At 47.1% G+C, this 22,436-nt stretch overlaps 3 protein-coding genes across 3 annotated transcripts; 2 read left to right on the forward strand and 1 right to left on the reverse strand.

Annotated features, from left to right (window-relative positions):
* Positions 1-7,040: 7,040 nt before the first annotated feature.
* Positions 7,041-7,733, reverse strand: LOC120667752 (F-box protein At1g70360-like). The gene has a single exon (XM_039947760.1). The coding sequence runs from the start codon at positions 7,731-7,733 to the stop codon at positions 7,041-7,043; it is 693 nt and encodes a 230-aa protein (XP_039803694.1).
* Positions 7,734-13,503: 5,770 nt separating this feature from the next.
* LOC120665719 (thiamine pyrophosphokinase 3-like) lies at positions 13,504-16,372 on the forward strand. Its single transcript, XM_039945377.1, has 6 exons — positions 13,504-13,783; positions 13,931-14,027; positions 14,558-14,630; positions 15,475-15,576; positions 15,689-15,938; positions 16,016-16,372. Exons 1-6 carry the CDS (start codon positions 13,600-13,602, stop codon positions 16,129-16,131), a joined length of 822 nt encoding a protein of 273 aa, XP_039801311.1. The 5' UTR covers positions 13,504-13,599; the 3' UTR covers positions 16,132-16,372.
* A 1,768-nt stretch (positions 16,373-18,140) lies between these two features.
* On the forward strand, positions 18,141-20,605 carry LOC120665720. The gene is made up of 3 exons (XM_039945378.1): positions 18,141-18,579; positions 19,890-20,011; positions 20,106-20,605. Exons 1-3 carry the CDS (start codon positions 18,240-18,242, stop codon positions 20,214-20,216), a joined length of 573 nt encoding a protein of 190 aa, XP_039801312.1. The 5' UTR covers positions 18,141-18,239; the 3' UTR covers positions 20,217-20,605.
* The last annotated feature ends 1,831 nt before the right edge of the window (positions 20,606-22,436 follow it).

Consider the following 22,436-nt stretch of genomic DNA (forward strand, 5'->3'; position numbering starts at 1 on the left):
CTTATTATTCCCACTAAGGGAATAATGATACTCGTACTCTGGGAGGAAAGTTTCAAGAGTTTGGAGGCAGATTACAGTAATCACCTCGCAAGTCCTCTTGTAGCATCTTCTGGAGAAACTTCTCCTTCTCTCAGAATACGTTGTGGCAAGATTAAGCTTCCCTGCCAAAGATGTTAGTTCTTGGGCACCCAGAAATAGGCAACCCCAAGGATGTGACACAACAAGACTCAACCCAGCAACCCCAAATCTACCTCATTCGAAGATACAAGGACATGGTGTCCAGCATGGATCCGATGAGAACATTGGGGATGCAGGAGGAGGCAGCAGAGACTTCTCTTGTCACTCGCAAGTTCTCTTCTAGCATCTTTTGCTGGGAAGAACTACACAAATTTCAGGAGGGCGAGAGCAAGAACACCAAGGAAAAGCCATGGCTGCTACACTTCGGTGCTTCTGCTAGGGGCCTCTCCCTTGCCTTCTATAGTCACAAGGGGGCTTACTGAGGAGAACCCGTGAATCAATAGTGCACGTTTCACGGACGCATTCATGGCAGCATTCACGGACGCAGTCAAAGATGCAATAATACAGATTCTCCAAATAGTAACGTCCCACGTGAGCATTGAATAAAGAGCCGTACATTCCGGGTTTTATTCCTGAAGTTATTTCGGGTTTTATTCCTGAAGTTATTTTGGGTGCAATCAGTGTGACGGATCCAATTGTATTATTTTTTTGGGATTTTACCCGAAAAAGAGGTTTTTTCGGATTCCGGATCTGATGAATACTGCAAATAATCTGAAGGATAAAATCTGATGCCACGACTTAAATCCTTAATTCCAAATCTACGCTCGGGGGCTACTCGCAGCAAAAGGGATTTTGATTAAAGGCTCGAGGGCTGTCGGATATAGGCATCAGAGATTTATTTTTCAATTTTTTTGGAAAATAGAATGAAGTGACCCTCAGCCTGATTCTGCTATTCAACCTAAGGCTCGGGGGCTACTCCATATGGAGCACGAGTACTTCGCGCACCATATCTGATCAAGATTTCGGGGCTTGAGCACCTCACAGCCTCGAAGCAAATGGAAGTACTTGAAGGACTACTCGACGTATCTGAAGGAACGACCAGAAGCAACCAGAAGGATGTCCTGACTACTTGAAGTACTCAAAGATGCCCAGACCCGGGATAGCGGGACTGCTTATAGACATAGAATGTACTAGAGTAAGGGATAGCTCATGGATGTACCTTACCTCTTTTGTAACTATTCGAATAGGCATAGAACTAGCTGCAGTACAAAAGAAACTACCCGATTATGTTGTAGTAGGATTCCAATTGTACTTGGCTAGGACTTTCCATGTAACCCTGTCCCCCCGATATATAAGGGCAGGCAGGGACCCCCTCCAAATGATCATCAACACCTAAAGCAATACAAACCACACAGGACATAGGGTATTACGCAAACTCGCGGCCCGAACCTATCTAAATCTTTGTATTTCTTGTACCATCGAGTTCTAGAGCAGTCGATCCCTACCTACAAACCCTACTGCTAAGGGTATCCCTGAGCAGACTTGGTGGTAAACACCGACAGAAACCGATATGGGTCAAAGGCCGGAGATCCTAGAGTCATGGAGAGCTCTATGTTGAAGAGTGTCATTATTCAAGTAAAGGAAGTGACTTGTGAATCAAGATGGATTTCATTCCTATGCAAATTGAAGATTCAAAGTCACTAGCTCAAAGCGGGCATGCTCAAAGAATGAAAATGTTGATGCCCTCACGGATTGATCGAAGAAAGGTCGGCATGATCATAATGCGAAGCTCAAGTGGTGATTGTGATTGTATATTTTATTTATGCACTTGAGTATAGGTATGCCGTACTATCAAGAGGGATGCAACATCAGTGGATTTAGACAACACCAAAAGTGCTCATAGCAGTCCCTAGAGAGTTTAGCCTAAGAAGAGAGAGCTAACTGCAAAAACCAGTAAGGGACCGGTCTGACCGGTCCAGGGGACCGGTCTGACCGGTCTTAGATGGCAGAGCCTCCAACGGCTAGTTTTCAAAAGTGACCGGTCTGACCGGTCTAGGGGGCCAATCTAACACTGACAGGGGCAACGGCTAGTTTTTGTGAGAAGGGTATTTATACCACATGACTTCACCCATTCGTGGGTGCTGATGCCATTCCACTCAGAACACGTTTGAGAGCCTTGTGAGCACATGGAGAGTCCTCCCCAACCTCTCTTTGTGAGAGTTGCTTGATTCAAGTTGAATCCTTGAGTTGGGTTGAGTGAATCCAATCCTAGAGAGTCATTTGAAAGAGAGATTGAGCCCTAGCTTTTGAGCACTTGAGGTTGCGTCGGCCAACTCGATTGAAGCATTTGTTACTCTTGGAGCATCGGCTCCTAGACGGCTAGGCGTCGCTGACTAGCTCCCAAGGTTGTGGTGAGCAGCGGCAAGTTTGTTGCAGCGGCGATTGTGTGCCACGAGGGCGCATGGTCATATAGTGGAGACAGGAGATAACTTGACCTTAGGGTCACCATAAGCTTCCTCAACGAAGAGTAGGATTCACACGTGGGTGCACGGGGTGAATCCGAACTTTGGTAAAACAAACCACCGGGTCTCCTTTGCATCATCTTCATTTCGGTTTGATTTACTTACCTTGCTTTATAGTCTTTGAGTTTGAATTGTGCTTCCGCTCGATCTACTTGGGTGTGCTCTACTTGTGTGTATGGATCTATTTATTTTGATAGAAATACTCTGCAAAATATACATTCCAATGTTCATATAGGTTCAAGCTCGAGAAGGGGATTATTCCTTTGCTGTTGCTCTGTCTGTCTGCACAGACCGGTCAGGTAGACCGGTCTGACCGGTCCAGGCAGCTGACAGCAGGGTTAAGTGCTTAATTTTGAAGAAACGCCTATTCACCCCCCCTCTAGGCTACGACATAGTGTGATCAAGATCCTTTCATACCACTTGTAGCATCAAGAACACCGACTAGAGGGAGGTGAATAGGCGGTTTAAAACTAAAAATACCAATACTAGAGAAATTTAATTAGTAACAAAAAAAGCCCTATGTCATGCTACAACTATCTCTAGTTTGGGTTTGCAACCTAGGGTGACAAGATACAACTCAAGCTCTAGTAAAGTAAATTGCTCAAAGTAAATTCAATAATCGAAGAGAGCAAAAAAAATAACCGAGCTTGACACAAGAAGTTTTTCCCGTGGTGTTGATGACTTGCGGGTCACCCCTAATCCATGTTGAGGTGGATTCCAAGAATCAACCGCTCCTCTATCAAGAACTCTCTTGATCTTGAGCCGGCTTGAATCAAGGAACCGCTCCACACCTTGATTCGCTTAGAGTTGCTCTTCACTACTCCGGTGAGATGAGCACAAAACCTCTCACAACCGAAATCGGAGCTCCTCAACAATCTCCTTGGAGGTGCTCCACGAAATCCACTTCTCCAAGCCGTCTAGGGAGCGGCAACTCCCAAGAGTAATAAGTCGATGACGCTTGCTTGAAGTTTCCTAAATGTCACAAAGCTCAAACATTTGATGCAATGCACTAGGACGCTCTCACACTCACAAGAATGCAATCTCTAAGTAAGAATATGTGAGAGATGGATGCTTCAGCTCTAAAGTGTCAAGAATGTAGTCCAAATGGCCAAGAGAGCCTCCCAAAGGCCAGACATTGAGTATATATAGACATCCCCTCAAAAACTAGCCGTTACACTCTTTTCTGCGTAATCGCGGACCGTCCGCAGTTCAAAAACCAGACTGTCCGCCCTTATAAACCAGTGAGTCAGAGTGCAATGATTGTGTGTCAGAACTAGCCGTTGGAGACCTGGCGGACCGTCCGCGCCCTAGGGCCGGACCGTCCGCGGTTATAAGTTCTAAACCACCAGAGACGAAAAACGTCTCTGGTCACTTTTCAGAATGACCGGCGGACCATCCGCGCCCCTAGGGCGGACCTTCCGCCGTTCATCCACAGATTCCACCAGAGACCCAAAACGTCTCTGGTACAAATGTCAAGTGACCGGCGGACCGTCCGCGCCCCAGGGGAGGACCGTCCGCCGTTCGGACAATCAGCACAACCAGAGATGCAACGTCTCTGGTACAATTTTGAGTTAGAAGGGCGGACCGTCCGCCCACCTGGGCCGGACCGTCCGCCCTATAAAAATCAAGCCCACTACAGACCAACAACCTCTCTAGTACAATTCTCAAATGTGTGGCGGACTGTCCACTCCCTTGGGCCGGACCGTCTGCACTAGACAGTCAGCACTCATTTTTGAAATTATTTTCAAACTTTTCAAAACATCGTCCTCATACATGCATCTAGACATTTTGAGCAAAACGGCACTAAAGACCCGTCAAGCACGAGTACACGACCCCTCTTGATAGTACGGCTATCTATCCAACAAATCTGGTCATTTTTCATCCACTAATCGCCTTATGACCGGTAAAATGCAAAAGCCCTATTCGATACCTTTGCCTTGAGCCCGAGCTTTGCACATCAACTCCAAAACATCGTATGATCACAATCAATTCCCTTTCATCCGTGGATCAACCTATGCTCATTATCTCAAATGAAATTGTTAATCCACAAACCGTTGTCATTAATTACCAAAACTCGAATTAGGGGCCTAGATGCTTTCAATGGCAGTGTCCCTCCTCCTCGGGCGCGCGGCAGCGGCGGCTCTGGATCTGGGCCTATGCGGCGGTGACGGCTCCGGATCTGCGGAGCGCATGGCGGCTCCCCTCCTCCGCCAGATGTAGGCCCGTGCGGCAGCAGAGGCGCGGCGGCGGTTCCCCTCCTCCATGGTGCCCGCGCGCAGGCCACCAGCGGGGCGTCGGTGTTCGCTGGGTAGAGGCGGCGGCCCTATTCGCCGGGGCCAGCCCGGGCGAGAAGCGGCGGCCCCGTTTGCCGAGGACCGGCGCGGCACGGGTGAGGGCCAACGTCAAGGCTCCTCAGCAGCGGCAGGCCAGCGGGGCCCCACGGCCGGGCAACCCTTGCCGGGCCAACACGGCATCGGTGGCCGGGGAAGGGGCACGCAGGGGCAGTGAGGCTCGCCGGCCCAGCGGGCGGAGCGCGCTGAGGCCATACGCGGTGCCGGTGGCCGTGGTCGGGGATGGCGCTCGCCTGGAAGCTCGTCTCCCGCATCTCACACCGGAGCTGCTCCCGCATCTCTGCGCTCGTCGTGTCGCACGGCGCCACATGTCCGACGGCGATGGGCACAGTAGTGGCTAGCAACCAGCTGGGGTGGGGGTGGGTCGATGTTTTTTTTTAGTTTTTTTGGAAAAGTTCCCTAGAGTTTATAGTTTCCTCGGGAAAGCACGAAAACCGTAGGGCAATAGAGGTTTCCCGTCGAATTTGGCCCTAGGACACGTTCCCTACCAAATATCCTAGGAAAACGAAATCCCTACCGTTTTTCAAGCATTTCTCTAGGATTTTGGCCAAGCTGAGTAGTGACGGGCTCCATGCGTCCATGTGAGCTTCTGCAGCGGTGGTGCTGCGCGAGGTAGATCAGTAGGGGCGACGCAGGCGCAGGGACCAGGCGACGGCAAGGCAAGGGCGCGGGGCCTCGGGTCACGCGGTTTTAGTAGTGCTGCTGGCTGCTGCAAGGGAGCCGAGGAAGGGGCGATGCTGGCAGCAAGTGTTTCGTGCGGCGTTGGGTTGCTGGCTTCCCGCGCCAAGAGACCAAAACGTGCGGACGTGTGGTAGCCTCACGGGCCAAGAGTGGGCCCATGGAACGTGGCCAGGGAGAGGGGAAACAAGAGTGGGCCGACAAGGAGCAAAAAAAAAAGAGAAAAAAGAAGGAAAAGGTGAAAAGAGAGAAAATGAAATGGAAAAGAAGAGAAATTTAACCTTAAAATTTTGAAATAAAATCTGAGAGATAGTTTGGGGTTAAAAAAAGTAAGATCGCTAAATCTCGTGGAAAAGATTGTAGGACTTTTCCATTAAATAGATTTAGCTCAATAGAAATAAGAATAATTGCTAAATAAATCTGGAAAATTCTCAGAAAATTCAGAAGATGGATAAACATATTTGAAACGATGTTTAGATCCCAAAATTGAAATTTTGGGATCTAAACAACACTCGACAAAGAGCTAACAGACGGCGCTAGGTTCAACAGTTGTGTGCATGTGGCGGGCACGTGCCGCTCTTTGTCGAGTTTCTTTTAGAGGCACTCGACAAACACATTATTTACCGAGTGTCCTGAATCCTGCACTCGGTATTTACCGAGTGTCCTGAATCCTGCACTCGGCAAAGGGATTGTTTGTCGAGTGCCGGATGTTTGTGGTGTATATTTTGAGCTACACACGACAATTAGCTTGTTTGCCGAGTGCCGAAGAATTGCACCCAGCAAATCTTAAGGCACTCAGCAAACAGTATGTTATAATGCTTGCTCTTAGGGTACTTTAGAGTTGAGACAGAGCAATAGATAGGAGGGCATTAAGGGAATAGACTGTCCAATTAAGCACGGTGCACCCCCATCCATGACACACAATCTAACACAATAATGGAAGGGCGTTAAGGGAGGCTAATTCATCGAACTAATGGAAATGGTGTTCTTCAGTTTGATATCAGTTCATTGAAGGCAGAAACATCATTCCACATGTTTCTCGCATCGCAAGTAGTAGTACGAATAAGAGCATAAGCAGGGCCGGTCACCGGTGTTTCCATCGGTACCGAGAAGACGGCGCGTGGATTGCGCCGGCGCCGCGCCGGCGATTCTCCTCGACACGAGACGGCGGCGACCGGCCTCGCCCTGCGGCGCGCTTGCCTCTCCCCGCCGCTATCCGATTCCTTCTTCGGTCGGCGACAGGGTCTGCTTCCGGCTCCGACTCGTCATCACGATCGACCGGTCGTTGTCGCGGCCGGAAGTGAACCGGTGGAGCGTAGTAGCAATACACCACGTAGAAACGGCGACGGACCACCTCGGCATCGCCGGGCGTTCCTAGATGCCATCCCGGCGGCGTCCACCGCCTGGCCGTCACGTACCTCTCCTTCCAGCTCGTCTCCGGCGAGCGGGAGCAGTCGGCGGCGGGCAGCAATCAGGACGCGGCGCGCAGCGCGAGCGCGTCGTACCTGGGCTTCCAGAGCTGGCGGTCACGCTCGGCGACGAGGCGTCTCAGCCCCGTGCACACGCGCTCGACGCTCGCGAGGTCCGCGCCGCTCGCGAGCCGCGCCAGGACCGCCGCCTTGGCGTCGCCGGGGAGCGACATGAACGTGGGCTCCAGAGCGACGCCGCTCCTGCGGCACATGTCGACGAGGGCGCCGCGGCACAGGTCGTCGGAGAGCCGCCGCCAGAGCCCCGCCAGCCTCGCGTCCCTCCTCAGGGCGCGCGCCGTGCCGTCCAGGCCGCCCGTCAGGAGCGGCGCGGCAGCGAGCGCGTCGACCAGCACGCAGCGCTCCACCGGCCACGGGTCGCACTTGACGTAGAGGACGAGGTGCCTCCGCCCGTGCGCCAGCATCCTCAGCACGGCGGCGGCCTCCGAGCCCTGCCGGTGGTGCGGCAGCTGCGGTGCGCCGTACCGGAGCGAGAGAGCCGACGCTGTCCTGCCCGCCTGCTTCGGAACCGTGCTACCACCAGGCCTTCGGGATCGCCGGGATCCGTGGGCGCCCAAGGGCACGAAGCCGGCGTCGAGGAACGCGGCGTGGACGACGACGATGAGGCGGCCGAGGAGGCGCTCGGCGTCCCACCGGCGACCGTCGATCACCCTGTGGAGGGGAGAGATCATCACCATGGCGACTGACGGCGATGCCGATGACTTCGTCAGAAAGCGCGCGGGTGAGAAGACAACAAGCGGCGTGTACTTGTAGAAATTTCACGGTCACTTCCTTGCATTGTTCCGTGCCACTAAATTATGACATGCTGCAACAAGAAAGATTTCATAGTACACTTGCCTATACAAATAATTCAAACCGTTCCCCATTGCTCAGCCGGCATAAATTTCATCGATACGCTTTGATTTCAAATGCCACCGTCAAAATATTTGGCCTCAGAATGAGCCCACTATGTCCAGAGTCCAAAGTAGCAGACGAGCTCGAGTGTCACAGAAATGCCGGGGCGATGTCAGGAACGGCGCCGGCCGTGGGCTGTGGCTAGTAACCCGGCCCAAATGGGGGTGTCTATTCATCACTTTGTGCGATTAGCCGTCGATACATCTCAGAAGCTCTCGGCGCCGCGCCCCCGCCTTCCACCGCCGCCGACGCTAACCGAGGTCGCATCCCCGCCCTCCCCCAACACCACGCCCCCGCCCGGGACCTGGCCCCGCCGCCGGCGCTCATCACCCCGTCTGGCGGCGCTCCGCCGCGCCGCCTCGCCGCCCGCCCACCGCCGGTCGATTCATCCCCCACCACCACCTTAGGTCTGGTGGCCATGGAGCCGCCCCACCCCCAGCAACCCCGGATCCTAAGGCCGCCGCCGCCCTCCACCACCCCGGCCGCCGGCGACCTCGCCGACGGCCGTTCCCCCACCAACCACCCTCGCCGGCCACCCCCTCCCCCTCCCCCCCTCTCCTAGCTCGCCAGCGGGCGCTCCCCCCTCCCTGGCTGGAGGTAGAAGATGAACAGGGCGCGTTGCGGCGCTTCTGCGACAGCTTCGCTGCCACCCGCACACGCGATGAATAGCTTTCCCCGGCCCAAATACACATGTGGTTAGAGGGGGTTGTTGACTGGAAATAGACATCCGAAATCAAATAGACAAAGGTCATTTATGCGTGCCAACGCCTCGCCCTGTTCTAATCACCTGAAAACTGACGTGGTCCGTTTAGATTGCGGCTCATTTATAAGTAAATTCATTTTTTTTCTTTTTACTTTCGCCTTCTGCATTAATTTTCATTCTTTGTAATTTATTATATATTTTTCTCTCTTTTTTATTTACTATTCTCCCTTCATTTTTATTTTTGTTATTTTATTTTAAATTTCTATTTATTCTCTCTTTTTTCTTTTATTTTCCGTTTCTTTCATATACTCACAGCTTTATTTCATATTTTTTCTATTTTTATACTCATTTTTTATTTAGTTTTCCTAAATACTTTATATATTATTTTTTACTAATTTTTTTTTCCTTTTGTTTGTCTAAAATAATTTATTTATGTAAGGATAATGTCGGTGTTTTACGCTAAGCCCACCAGATGTGTAGATTTGTAGGGTGGGTGTCGGAAACTCAAAGGTGCAAGTAACAAAGATTTAGATAGGTTAAAGCTACGAGTGATTAATACCATGCATGTTGTTTGATTGTTAGTATTGTCTAAGATGGTTATGCTTTGGAGAAGATCCCTACCCGCCCTTTAGGTACTCTGGGGAGATAAGCTGGGGAGATAAGGTTACAAGGAAATCAAGCCTAATACAAGCTAAGGGTATATTCAGATGGTGCGAGGACCGGGGTTAGAGCCACAGATGGCCAACCAACTAGGCTACTACCAATTGTTAGCTATCATTTCCTTTCTTACGACCAAATTAATGCAGTGCATCTTTTCTACTAAATGATCATTATATATTCATCAATCTGTGATTATTTAGGACATGCGAGGGTATTATAAGCACATGCAAATCCATTTCTAATTGAAAAACATAGAGTTTTAGAAGCATATATCCAAATCAAAATATTATTACACTAAAAATTTCAAAATAAGATCTCACTCGAGCATGTTTCGGTCAAAGTAGTGAAGTTACATTTTAAAAATAAATTTTAATTTATGTGTCATATAAATAAGTCATAAGTTATTTCATATCATATATATCATTGGCAAATTATTTCCTGTGATCCTATCACAAATCATAAAGTTTCTTTTCCTAATATTTATGTTTATTTTCCTAATATTTAAGGGCTACCATATTACTTTTTCTCAACTTTCACAGAGTACAAATGTACTTTCGAAATGAAGATATGGATCGTAAACTTGCCTTTTCTAATTTTAGTGCACTTTGAAGTTACTTTTTTTAGCTTCCACAGAGTATAAAATTACTTTTCTTAATTAATACGGGATTGCAAAATTAGATGTCCATTGTAGAAGAGTTTGAAAGATCTCCCTTTAACACTAATTAATTAGAGAGCCCTCTCCATTTTAGATTTTTGAGTTTGTTTATCCAATTAACCATAGTTCAACTCTATTCAAAAGAAATATCTGTACTTTGCAGAGACACACAAGATTAAAAACATTATGGTATACTTTGCAGCTTATTAGTAATGGAGCGTATCGTATGCAAACCAGGCATCCCATGGAAACTATGAAAACTCCAATCAGAATCTTTGGATGGGCATCCGATGGCCTAGAGCAAAGTGGGCGCATTTTGCACTTAAACGCCCGCCAGCACTCTGTCTGTTTCGCAAAACACCCCCTGCGCCATCCGCCTCCCATTACTTTTTCTCCCAAGCCCCTGAACCTCTGTATCCGATCCCCCCACCTCTCGAGATCGATCTAGGCGGCCGCCTCCGATCCAGCCGCAGCCTCCGATCTGCCGCGCCGCCTCCGATCCAGCCGTCAAGAATCAGTGGTAGTCGGAGGTGGCCTTCCTGGCGTCCGTCGTCGAGGGTGGTGGTCCTCGATGGTGGTGGTCCTCGCCCAGGTCGGTAGGGCGCGGACTGAAGCGATGGCGCGGCGCTTCATCGGCAGTAGGCTTCGCCGGTAGCATCAGCGCGGACTGGAGCAATAGCGCGGCGCTTCATCGGCAGCAGGCTTCGCCGGCAGCTGCGCATCACCGGCAGCAACGGCGCACGTCCCCTGAACTTGTGTGTGCAATGGCTGAACAAAAGGATTTTTTTGTGACTTGCCTAAACTTATGTGTGCAATGGCTGTAATGATTGTAATGGCAATTGTGCCTCCTATGTAATCAACAGAAGTGTGGAACATTGTGTGCAAAATTCATTGAAAAATTTTATCTCAATTGCACCATTACTGTCAGATATGGCACTGAAATTCCAACTCGGTTGTGCAAATGACCTTGAGAACTAGATGATGTTTATTTTTTGTTCCGTTTGACTGTCTGATGGCAGACTTGTACTTGTAATGCTTTCTAATCTATCAAATAGTACCTGAACCTTATGTCTCGCTTGCAATTTGGAGGAGTTGTAATCCTGTTGCCTGTCTACTTTACTGTACATCGCCATAGGTGAATCAAGTGCTAACTGAGATTGGAAGTCTGAAAGTGCTACTTGCCTCCTAAAACAATACTGAAACACTGAAACATTGAAAAAGAGATCAGGCAGGTAAAACACTGAAACACCGTCATTTCACCAAAAACAGATTGGAACACTAAAACAATCATGAGATTTCAAAAGAGAACACTGAAACATTGAAAAAAATTGTATCTCGGTTGCTACTACCAGAAGGATCATATCTTTGAAAATTCATGCTGATTTTTTTACAAGGTGTTTACAATCACTAAAACACTGAAACATGAGAGCACTGAACATTCAGTTAATAAAAACCATGAAAATTAGCACTAGTATAAAAAGTTGTTTACAATCAGCCAACAACCTTGGTTGGGCAATTCCGTGCATCATGATCTACGACTTGCTTGCATTTCCCACACCTCCGTTTGCGGCATGATCCATATCGTCGGCCTCATTACAGGCACTAACAACATCGATCGAGCGAGTTTAGCTTCACCTTCCACTGCATGCAAAGAACATTACCAATTATCAGCAAGATTTGTATCAACGTGAAGATGAAGGCTACCACTGCATTACAAACTAACGATGGCATGAAGGCTACCACTGCTAACGATGGAGTCAAGGGCGGCTCTGTCCACGGCGAAGTGGACGCCGGAGTTCACATCGACAAGGGCGCCTGTGTCCATGGCGATAAGGCCGTCGGACTCCATCGCAGCCGTCTCACGGAAGGTCGAAGCCGCGTCGCGGAAGGGCGGCATCGTCCAGTCGCTGTTGCTCTCCGGCATCTCGGGCACGCCGCCGGCCACATCGTAGTGGGAGTCCATGGTGGGCGGCGTCCCTGGCGGCATGCGGGCGTCCTCTCTGGGGCGTCACGTACGGTCTCCCAGGCCAGGCATGCGAAACGTCGCGCGAGGTCCTGGGATGGGATCAGGGGGAGGCGGGGGGATTTCGCAAATTCGCAGAATCGGGTATAGAGCAGGCGGGCAGTTTTTTGAAAGAATGTCAGGCATGCGATTGTAGCTGTGAGATGAGGATCCGATGGTGTTGGTGGAGGTTTCCATATATAGTTTCCACGAGATATCTGGTTTGCATATGATATGCTGCCAGTTAGTAAATAATTAAATCTTTGTAGCCTTAAACATGTTTTTCTTCGGTAGATTTTAATTTGCTAGTAAACTTGAAAATTACTTGAAAATAATTTTGTTTGGGTTACCAAGCCGGAATGAGAGGTTCAGCGGGCTAGGCCTGGGCCTGGGCCAGGGCCTGGACCACGTGGTGGAGCAAATAAATGAATCGCCAGCGAGGAGAGTGGCCCCCGCTGACCAGAAAACACGATTTGAAGGCTTGTTCAGAAACCAGCCAAGCCAGCCAACCAACCATCACGCTCACGCGGTCCCGCCCAGTGTTTTCCTTACCGATCGGTAACCGCCAGTTACCGCCGATTTTTACCGATACCGCTACTAGGCGGCAACCCATACCGGCGGTAAATTTCGAAAAATTTCGCCCGAATTTAAAATTTTCAAAAATATTTGAAATAAAAAAGAAAAAAAATATGGTAAAAAAGTAGAGATGACATACATCATTCTAATATAGAACATGTTCAAATATTTGACTGTTTGGGCACTCAAAAAAATAAAAAAACTTTCGGACCGGTAATCCCGAGCGGTATCCTCTAATCCCGAGCGGTATTCGGCGTTTTCCGAGCGGAAATCAGCGCGTTTGGACCGGAAACACTGCATTGTGAGTATTTCTTGAATTTACATTGATTTTTAGATGTTTGTTGTGTAGCTATATTCAAAAATATGTGTTCATATTAGCTATATGGATCCATTTGTTCATGGTAGTTGGATGTTAATTTGTTCATTTTAGCTATATGTATATATGTGTGTTCATATTTCAAATATGTACATATATTTTCATTTGTTCATTTGTTCATTTAGACCGGAAACCACTACTATGTATTATATATATTGACGATGATGGTTTGTGAGGACTATGGTTGTGATGATTTGCATGGACTATTGTTGTGATGATCTATATGGACTATGGATGTGAATTTCTATTTTTATGGATATGAACTTCTATTCTATGTATGTGTAAATGTTATATAATTATTTGATATATACCATCAGTAATGATATTTACAAAATTACGGTGAAATGTTGCCAAAATTTTTAATTTTCCAAAGTCATATGGTGTTTACCGGTTAAAAACGACGGTTACCGGTCGGTAAACATCGATTACCGGTCGGTAAACATCGATTACCGGTCGGTAAACAACGGTTACCGGTTTTTTGAATTTGAATTATCATTTCGAGCGGTTTATAGCGGTTTTCGGCGATTTACTGCTGGTTTACTGATACCGTTAGTTGGCGAAAATTGCTTGGTCCCGCCACGCCGACGACCCTCGAGCGAGGGCGGCTCGAGCTTTGACACCGGACGCCCGCGCCGACGACCCGGCCAGACACCCGCGCGCAACCGCCCTCCATCTCCATGGCAATCGCTCCCACGCCGCCGCCGCCGCCGCCGCAGCGGCCGACGATGCGCCACTCCTCCGCGTTCCTCCTCCCGCCGCCCTCCCCGTCCCCTGGCGGCGGCAGCGCCGACGCCGCCACCGTCGCTCTCGTCGTCCTCAACCAGCCGCTGCCCCGCTTCGCGCCCCTCCTGTGGTCCCGCGGTAACCGCACGGCGGCCCGTCTGCTCCCTTTGAAATCCTCTTGGTTGCTGTAACCGCGCGCGCCGGCGCACGTTGCTGACTGACGGGCTCCCTGTTTTCCTGGCGGCTGGCGCGGCGGCGGCCTCCGGCTCCTTGTGGCTGGACCAGCGGCGCTGCGGGTATGCGCCGACGGCGGCGCCAACCGCGTCTTCGACGGCATGCTGGAGCTGCTCCCAGGCCAGGGCGCCGGCGAGGTCTGCGCGAGGTACGTACGTCGTAACGACGCGCCCCGGTCCAAGGATTCCTCTCGTGCTTTTCGACTGCGATCTCTGTAACTCTGTTCGAGTCTTGCTGCGACATCAAGCGTGCCCAGCGCGTGCTTGATGCAATGCTCGGGGACAGTGGTGTGCTATGCCGACGCGTTGCCTGTTCTGCTCTGCTGCTGCTGCTGCTGTGTGCATGTCTGATTCTGGGCAAGCGTAAACGTTTCTGGTATCTTCTACTAGAGCGGAATTATTATTATTTTTTGGCTCTGCAAAATTCAGCTACTACTGATGCTGCTGCTGGCGTTAGCGGGCACTTCTCGGTAAAACGGCAGCTTATTGGCTAAGATCTGCATTGCCGTTAGTAGTGCTTACTGCATTCACTTAGTTATTTGCTATATCATGAACGAATATGCTTAAGGCCCGATAAGCTCTTTCCTGTAGAGGCAAAAGGCTAGCAGTAACTTCGAATTGCACTTCCATTGTGCATTTCAAACAGCTACCTAATGGTTTTTCTTATTCCTTTATGAAGGTACAAGCCAGATGTAATCAAAGGGGATATGGATTCAGTAAGACCACAAGTGAAGGAATATTATTCCAACTTGGTAAACTGCTTTAAATTTACATTTCCTAATTCAGAACTAGATACGAGGAAATAAATGAGGTTTGAACTAGATTATTTGGTACATAGTAATCAGATGCCAGCCGATAAAATTTTCTCATTAATTTGCAATGATATGTGGTATTCTGTGTTTTCATTCACTCAGATATTAATTCTGTTATTTACGATTCTTCATACACTTTCTTCAGCTAGGAAATGAAGGTATGTTTGATTGTGGGAAGCTTAGTTGTGGGTAATTAGGAACACCATTAGTGGATCGTGAACTTGATAAAAGAAAATGTATTTACATAATTCTTGGAAACATCTGCCCTCACTACAACTGCTTGATAATAAGCTGGAGGACAAGAAGATCAGATACTAATTTAACTTTCTTAGCGACTCTTTTAGTTGACCTTTTCCTTGTGCTAGTTTATTCTTTTTTATCATAACAAAATAATGATCTTGGAGTTGCATCTATCCAATGAAGGTCTTATCCAAAAGTGGATAAATAACAGTATCTTTTTTGTTCTGACTTATCACAATATTGGTGGTGGTATCTAGTTAAGATACAGCTAATTGATTGCAGTTATAGTATCAGCTTTAGTACAATGGTTGCAGATTCTTGTGACCTTGACATTTTGTTTCTTCTGTCCTGCAAAAAGTGCATCTGAGCATCTCTATCATTTTGTCATTGATGTTATTATATCACATATTTAGTCTTATTGCATTAAAAAAATTCAATATGTACATTAGTACTTGATCTTCAGTTTCATGCAGGGCTTTCTCAAAACAAACTCTTATCTTGAAGCATATCTTCTGAAACAGTTCTCGTGTGTTATCAACTGCAGGGTACCAAAATAGTTGATGAGTCACATGATCAGGACACCACTGATTTACACAAGTGTATATCTTTTGTAGCTAAGAATTCAACTGTTGCAGACAAATCTAATGTATGCTCATTTCCTTACTTCCAGCTTTACAATGCAGTTTGTTACTAGTATTAACAAGTGATAGAAGAACAACCCCGTCTTTACAAAATTTGTTGCCATGTCTTTTCTGCAGCTCTGCATCCTTGTCCTTGGTGCATTAGGAGGAAGGTTTGATCATGAGATGGGAAATATCAATGTACTTCATATATTTCCAAACATCAATATCATCCTCCTATCGAATGATTGTCTGATCTTTCTCCTCCCAAAAACACACACCCATGAGATCCACGTTGAACGGTCGATCGAAGGCCCCCACTGTGGGTTGATCCCAATTGGGATGCCGTCAACTAGCACCACGACCACTGGACTACAGTGGAATTTAGATGAGTGTCGTCCTTATCTTGCATGGTGTAGGTTTAGCAACAAAAAATGAGCTTTACAATGCGTTTCATTTGTACAGACAATACCAGCATGAGCTACGGAGGATTGATCAGAACGTCAAATATCGTGGAAGAGGATAAGGTGACGGTCACCTCGGATTCTGATCTTATCTGGACAATGTCGCTCCAGAACTGAATCTACAGAGTACCATTATCTGTACCAATGCAAGGTTCTTATTTTGTCTCGTGTACTCTGCACCACGGAGATGTATAGAAACTAGAAAGGACAATATATTCCATTGCCCTTGATGTTGCAATTGCAAACCTGATAGAGAGTTATTATATGTAATTTGGCGGTTTCAATTAACAAGATATGGTTTTGTGCTTGCAAAAAGTTTAGCTATGTGTAATGGGCTATTGAAGTATCTGTTGTGCCAGCAAAACTCTCTTCACAGAAACGACTTAACAACTGCTGCGCCAGAGATGCGATTTTCAGATCAACAATATATGTCATGATTTATCTGGTCTAATCCGAAAATCAATAATTACATTCTTGCATTGGGAAATTTCTCAAATAATATTTTTATTATTCTTGTGATGGTTTGTGTTTGTTGAATGGAAAAAGTTCAATTTAATCCCTTCAAGTATAGCCAAAGTATGAATAACCCCTAAACAGTAACTTGACCCAATTTCCCCCCTAAACTATATCATTTAGTTTCTTTTACCCCAAACGACAATTTGTCTTTTTGTTTCTCTATACACAAGTTGAATTCTAATTTCAAAATTTTGTAGGGTTGTAGTGGACATCACAATGCACATTAAAAAAACATTATAATTTTTTGATCGTTATTTTTATATAATTTTGAACTCTAAAGATTAATTTATTATCAAATATCCTAACCTATCAAAATATTGATAAAAAATTTTGATGTATTTTTTTGTAACATGTTGTATGATGTGTGCTATCATCTTGTAAAATTGAACATAAACTCCACCTATGCATGAAGAAATGAAAAAAAATAAACCATATTAGGGGGTAATTTGAACCAAAGGCATAGTTTGGATGGTAAAATAACCAAGCGATAGTTAGGAGGTTATCCGGATTTTAACTATAGTTGAGGAGAGGAATTTAATTTTTTTCCTTATTTAATGAAAGCTGCGGATACTTTTGTTTGGTTGGTGTGTAAGCTTTCAGCAAAACTATTATTTATTCACCATATAGTTATACTATATGGTTTTAAATGCTGCATGTACTCCCTCCGGTTCCAAAAGTAGATCGCTTTAGGATCTCTTTAACTAGACTCGTCAATACATGAAAAGTTAAATAATAACATAGATTGAAAATGCATAGTTGATGTTACGAGATTCATCATGGAAATCCCTAAGCATTGAATAAGAGAAAAACCCCAAACCGATGCCCATCCTTGGGTGCCGTTACCCATATAAGTGTGGGCCGAACCTTCCTTTAATTTCACGCTTTAGCTTGGCGGCAAGCGAGAGATTTTTTTTAACTCTAGTATAAAATTCGCTGCCACCAGGAGTCAAACTCAGGGTCTGAAGACGGCTACTGAGACCATCTAATCAATCAGGCTAGGCACCCGTTCATTTCATAATATATATAAATATCTATAACTAAATTATTTATCTCAAAGTTTCATATTGAAGGCCACGTTGATATCTTAAACAACTTACATTTGGGACCAGAGATCATATGTTTAAGAAATTATATTAGGATAATATCCTTCTTTACGGTACTGATGACGCAATGATTGCCAATATCCATGGGAATTAATCATAACACAATCGGATTAGCATGACCTAGGATTTTTTTTTCCAATTCAGTCAAAGGTACACAATTTAGTTGTCAAAAGAGCATCCTGCGTTCGGACAGTCTATAAAACCATTTTTTAGCAGAGGTGGTACCAGGAACAATCAGCTTGAAAGAAAGAAAAGAAAAGAACCTTAGACTTTCGCAAAGAGAAAAAGAAGAAGAACCAGACACTGCAACATTCCGCTTTCTGTATATCAAGACGTATAGTACTCTCGCGCCAAAAGAAACGATATTTGGGCTATCATTAAAATCCTATTCGGCCCACCATCCAATAAATTTGGCCCAGAAAGAAAAATGCTTTAGCGAGATACATCGGCCCGGCCCGCTCTTCGATTCTCTTCTTCCTCCGCTCCGCACCCCCTCGCCGCCGTCTCTTCCCCCAAAATACCAAAACCCTACTGGTAAAAAAAAAAAAACCAAAACCCTAGCCCCTCTCCGAACCCAAGCTCACTAGCTGCCGCCGGCTGCGACGCATGGGGGGCTCGCGGCGCAAGTTGAAGCGCTCCCGCGCCAAGGTCCGTGTGGGCCTCCCGCGCAAGAAGCCGCGAGAGTTCTTGCCGGCCTTCGAACTCCCCGAGGCGCTCGCCGCCGCCGCCGCCGAAGGCGGGGCGAGCTGGGACGCCGAGGGCAGCGTTGTGAAGAACTACTCCGCGTTCGGGGTGGTGGCCAACCCCAACTTCCTTGGCGCGCACTCCCGCGGCACCCCGCGGCTCGTCCAGAGCGCGCCGCTGCAGGCGCCCGACATCGCTGCCGCGCGCGCCCCCGTCCCGGAGTTCGAGCCCATCGACCCCGGCAGCGACCTCGAGAACGACGGTGAGCCCCTTGCACCGTTTCATGGTGTTTATTGGGAAGTCCTGGAGCTGAGTTGCCGTATATGAGTGCAAAGTTTTTGGTGCGATTCGCATGTTTCGCGTAGCTCTAACCTCTCAGGATAAAGGCGGTAGCTTCACCTTGATTTGGATGTGTCTAGTTTGATTATATTGGCTGCAAATCTTGCTTGCTGTGATTGATTGCTTGAGTCATTGAGTGACTATGCTGTTCTGAGAGATTGATCAATATAAAATCTTATGTGTCGGTAACTGTGATGTTATATATAGGTTTTGACGAGTCTCTCATAAATTTGATTTCCTCTATATTATGAATGATTGCTTTTGATTGCTGAATCTTATAAAGAAATGCGTGCTACGTGAATCCAGCAATGAGGTAGGATTAAAAATAAATCTGATTTCTTCCACACTTTAATCTAGGAATTGAGAAGCTGATGTTTCAATCTGACTATCTGAGAAGTGTGTAGTTCCGGAGAAAGCTTCTTCAAATATAATGTTTTTTCTTTTTTTTTTCAATAATAACAGTGTTAGAGCAGGCAGAACAAAGACTAAAATGTAAAGCGCACATGGTTTTGTAATGAGTTCTGCCAGTTGCATTGCTTCATTCAAGTTGATGATGCATTATCTGAAGAGTATGAATAAAAAAGGTTTCTGCTATATGCAGTGAGTTCTATCTATCATGGATTTTTCTGTATATCATGAAATGTGCAATGAACTAAAATTGGATTCTATTTCATCTTTTTATAATATATTGTATTGAAGCAGAACCTCAAAATGCATAATGTATTAATTGTAGCAATATTTGATCATGATTCTTTTGCCTATGAACTATATTCCTCAGCACTGATGTCCATAAAAAGTGTGTTTGCTTCAATTGATATTCTTTGAAGATTGCTTTTAGCATGTCCATGCAAAGTAGCAATATATCATTTAGAGGTGTATTATGCATGTATAGTTTCATTTGTCCTTTGATGTGGTTTAAGGGGTACCTTTTATGCTTGTGCATGGTTATCATCAGTGTTTTAAAGGCGACAAGGCGACCCAAGGCGAGCTGGGTACGCCTCGATGCCTAGGCGGCACCTAGGCGACAAGGCGTGGCTGTTTCCTAAGGCAAGCTAGGTCCGCCTGGACTCCTAGGCGACGCCTTTAAAACACCACAGTTATCATACCTTAATTATTGTGCATGGAAGACTTCAATTATGCAACATAGATTGAGAAAGAAATTTCCTATGATTCAATAGTGAGTATAACAGTTTACCTGTGTATGGTACTCATCCAAATGTTTCTATGTAACAGATCTGAAATCTGCACTTGGGAAGAAAAGGAAGGATGGCAAATCTGCACCATTGCAACCACTGACTAAAATTCAACATGTTTGCATCGGCAGATTAATAGAGAAGTATGGTGATGACTACAAGGTATAATCAAGTACCGAATGTGTCATGATCTGTTTATTGATTTACATGGATTTTAAGTTATGGGAAGGTAGATTGATAACTGTCATTCTTGCAGGCCATGTTCATGGATACGAAGCTCAACGCAATGCAGCACTCAGTGGGTACTTTGAAGAAGCTGTGCGAAAGGTACCACACCGATGGCAAGATTTTCGTCTATCCACTGTAGTATCTCACGCAGAAATCTATAGTTCAGTTTCTGGGTTTACTCTGTTCTTTGCACTAATGAACAAGATCATTTTTCTTATGATGATGGTACTTGCCGATGACTTGAGTGTAATAGTGAGCTTGGTCCCTTGTCATATGTGTTGTTGGCAATACCATCCTGACCATGAGCGGCTTGAGATCAAAACTGGTGATCTGGGACTGTTGCGTTCTCTTCGTATGTCATGTATACTCGCCTACCGGTTTGGCAGCTGTCATTACAATATATCCATGGTGTCACTCGGTCCCAATAGTTAACTGCTCTCTTTGTAAATCTCATTGGTGTTATGGTAAGCAACGGCACATGTAAATCTCATTATTGCAAATGGACTCGCATTGCCGTTGTTTGGGCAATTACAGATTTGTCACTTGCGTTGAACCTCTATATCACAAACTTGCCACTAGAAAATTGTAAAGGTGCTACTAAAACTGTCATTCCATTTGCCTTGTTTCTATCTATATATGAAAGCCCCAAGGCTCGGCGGTAGTTCAGCCTGTCCACGTCGTCGTAAAAAATATTTATCGTCTATGTTAAGATTTATGGTGCCGATTGTCCCCAGCTGGTCAGCTTGCTACGGTAAAAAAAATCTTGCCCCTCGCAAAGCATCCAGCAGCTCCGGCCGAACATCCCGATTAACTCCTCCGCTCGGCCTCCACGGAGGTCGGAGCATGCTCCTTGTCCTCCCCCGACATCCCGCAGTACCCCTGGCAAGTCCCCGAGCCGGCAGCTGCGGTGGCCGTCGCCTCCCTATCCACGATCCTGCTGTGTCACGCTGGAAGATGACAACGGTGCGACAACGGCGTGACCAACTACAGTTGGCGTTAGCGTGTGAGTTTGCCCACCTGCGTGTGGCACGCGAGTTGTGAGGGCCCGTTGGCCAGTGAGTAACTGGCTAATATAAGCCACGAGAATGTAAGCAGAAAGACATGTTGAATTTTATTCCTGAATAGAATAGGGAATGGGATCCGGGGGTTCTTCCTCCTCCCCAAGTTGTCCTCCAAAATTGATTCTCCGATCAAGCTCACGTCGCCAATCCGCCAGCGGCCACGGGTGTGACAGGTGGTATCAGAGACGGTGATCCTCAGCGTGCGGTTCCGGCATCACGGGGCTCTGCTCTTCTTCCGCAGCGCCGCTTCAGTCCGAGTGTCGCCCCTGCTCACCGTGGTCCTTACCTTCTTCTCCACAATCCACTGAGTTGTTGACCGATCCCGCTCTTCCCCCTCGTCTGGGTCGCTTCATCGGCGTCCTAGATTTGCTCCGTTGTAGATCCCTCCGATCTCGACGTCCTCGCCCCGCCCACCGACTCCCAGTCGGCGGCGGCCACCGCAAATCGCTTGTTAGCCATTTCCGGTGCCGTCGACCACATACTGCTCGATCACGCTGCTTAGGTCTGTAGTTGGGGGGATCGTGCTGTTCTTCATTGCGTGTGGGTTTTCCAGATCGGCTTTGTGTCCTTCTCTTGCTTTTCGGCTGGGCCTATGTCAACCACGGCGCCGCCAAAACCATCCGTGCAGACAGCGTTTATCCTGGACGCCATGGCAGAGCACACTCGTCGCGATGACGAACACTAGGAGAAGATCCGCTTGAGTTTGGACCTTTTGTTCGCTCGGGTCAGTGCAATTGGATCGTCTCAACAGGAGCACCGGGATCAGATGGCACGCACATCCGAGACAGTGGATCGCTACGCTCAGGAGCAATAGATCTTGGCCAAGTAAGTGGAGGCCACTGGACAGGCAGTCGCCCGCATGATGCTCGACATGATGTCTGACAGTGACATGGATGATCAATCTGTGATTTCCAGGACCGGTATGCCTCATCGTCCATCCAGACTCATTCCAGCAGGAGAACCTTCCCACTGTCGAGTTCCAACTCGTGTTCCTCGCCCCAGCAGAGAGGGCGCTCCCCTCCCCAGGTCAGTGTTGCTCAAAATGCAGTTTCCCTTGTTCACTTGAGAGAACCCAAAGATTTGGCGTGACAAGTGTGTGGATTATTTCCATATTTCCAATATTGAAGAATCCATGTGGGTTACTGCTACTGCCCTACACTTTGACAAGAATGCAGCCAAATGGCTACAGGTGTACAAGAAGACCAATCCTAATGCTACTTGGGACCAGTTTGCAGATGCAGTGGAAAGTGAATTTGGTCAGTATGAATACAGAGAGGCTATGGATGATCTGCTTGATC

This window comes from Panicum virgatum, chromosome 3N (assembly GCF_016808335.1).
Source record: "Panicum virgatum strain AP13 chromosome 3N, P.virgatum_v5, whole genome shotgun sequence".
In the NCBI taxonomy this organism is placed as follows: Eukaryota; Viridiplantae; Streptophyta; class Magnoliopsida; order Poales; family Poaceae; genus Panicum; species Panicum virgatum.

Excerpts from the sequence above, each read along its gene's own strand:
- LOC120667752 (XM_039947760.1), bottom strand. The coding sequence starts at position 7,733 with ATGGTGATGATCTCTCCCCTCCACAGGGTGATCGACGGTCGCCGGTGG.
- LOC120665720 (XM_039945378.1), top strand. The coding sequence starts at position 18,240 with ATGGGGGGCTCGCGGCGCAAGTTGAAGCGCTCCCGCGCCAAGGTCCGT. Across the intron at positions 18,580-19,889 it reads CAGCGACCTCGAGAACGACG|ATCTGAAATCTGCACTTGGG; the intron begins GTGAGCCCCTTG and ends TCTATGTAACAG. Across the intron at positions 20,012-20,105 it reads AGTATGGTGATGACTACAAG|GCCATGTTCATGGATACGAA; the intron begins GTATAATCAAGT and ends TCATTCTTGCAG.
- LOC120665719 (XM_039945377.1), top strand. The coding sequence starts at position 13,600 with ATGGCAATCGCTCCCACGCCGCCGCCGCCGCCGCCGCAGCGGCCGACG. Across the intron at positions 15,577-15,688 it reads CTGTTGCAGACAAATCTAAT|CTCTGCATCCTTGTCCTTGG; the intron begins GTATGCTCATTT and ends TCTTTTCTGCAG. Across the intron at positions 15,939-16,015 it reads TGGACTACAGTGGAATTTAG|ACAATACCAGCATGAGCTAC; the intron begins ATGAGTGTCGTC and ends TCATTTGTACAG.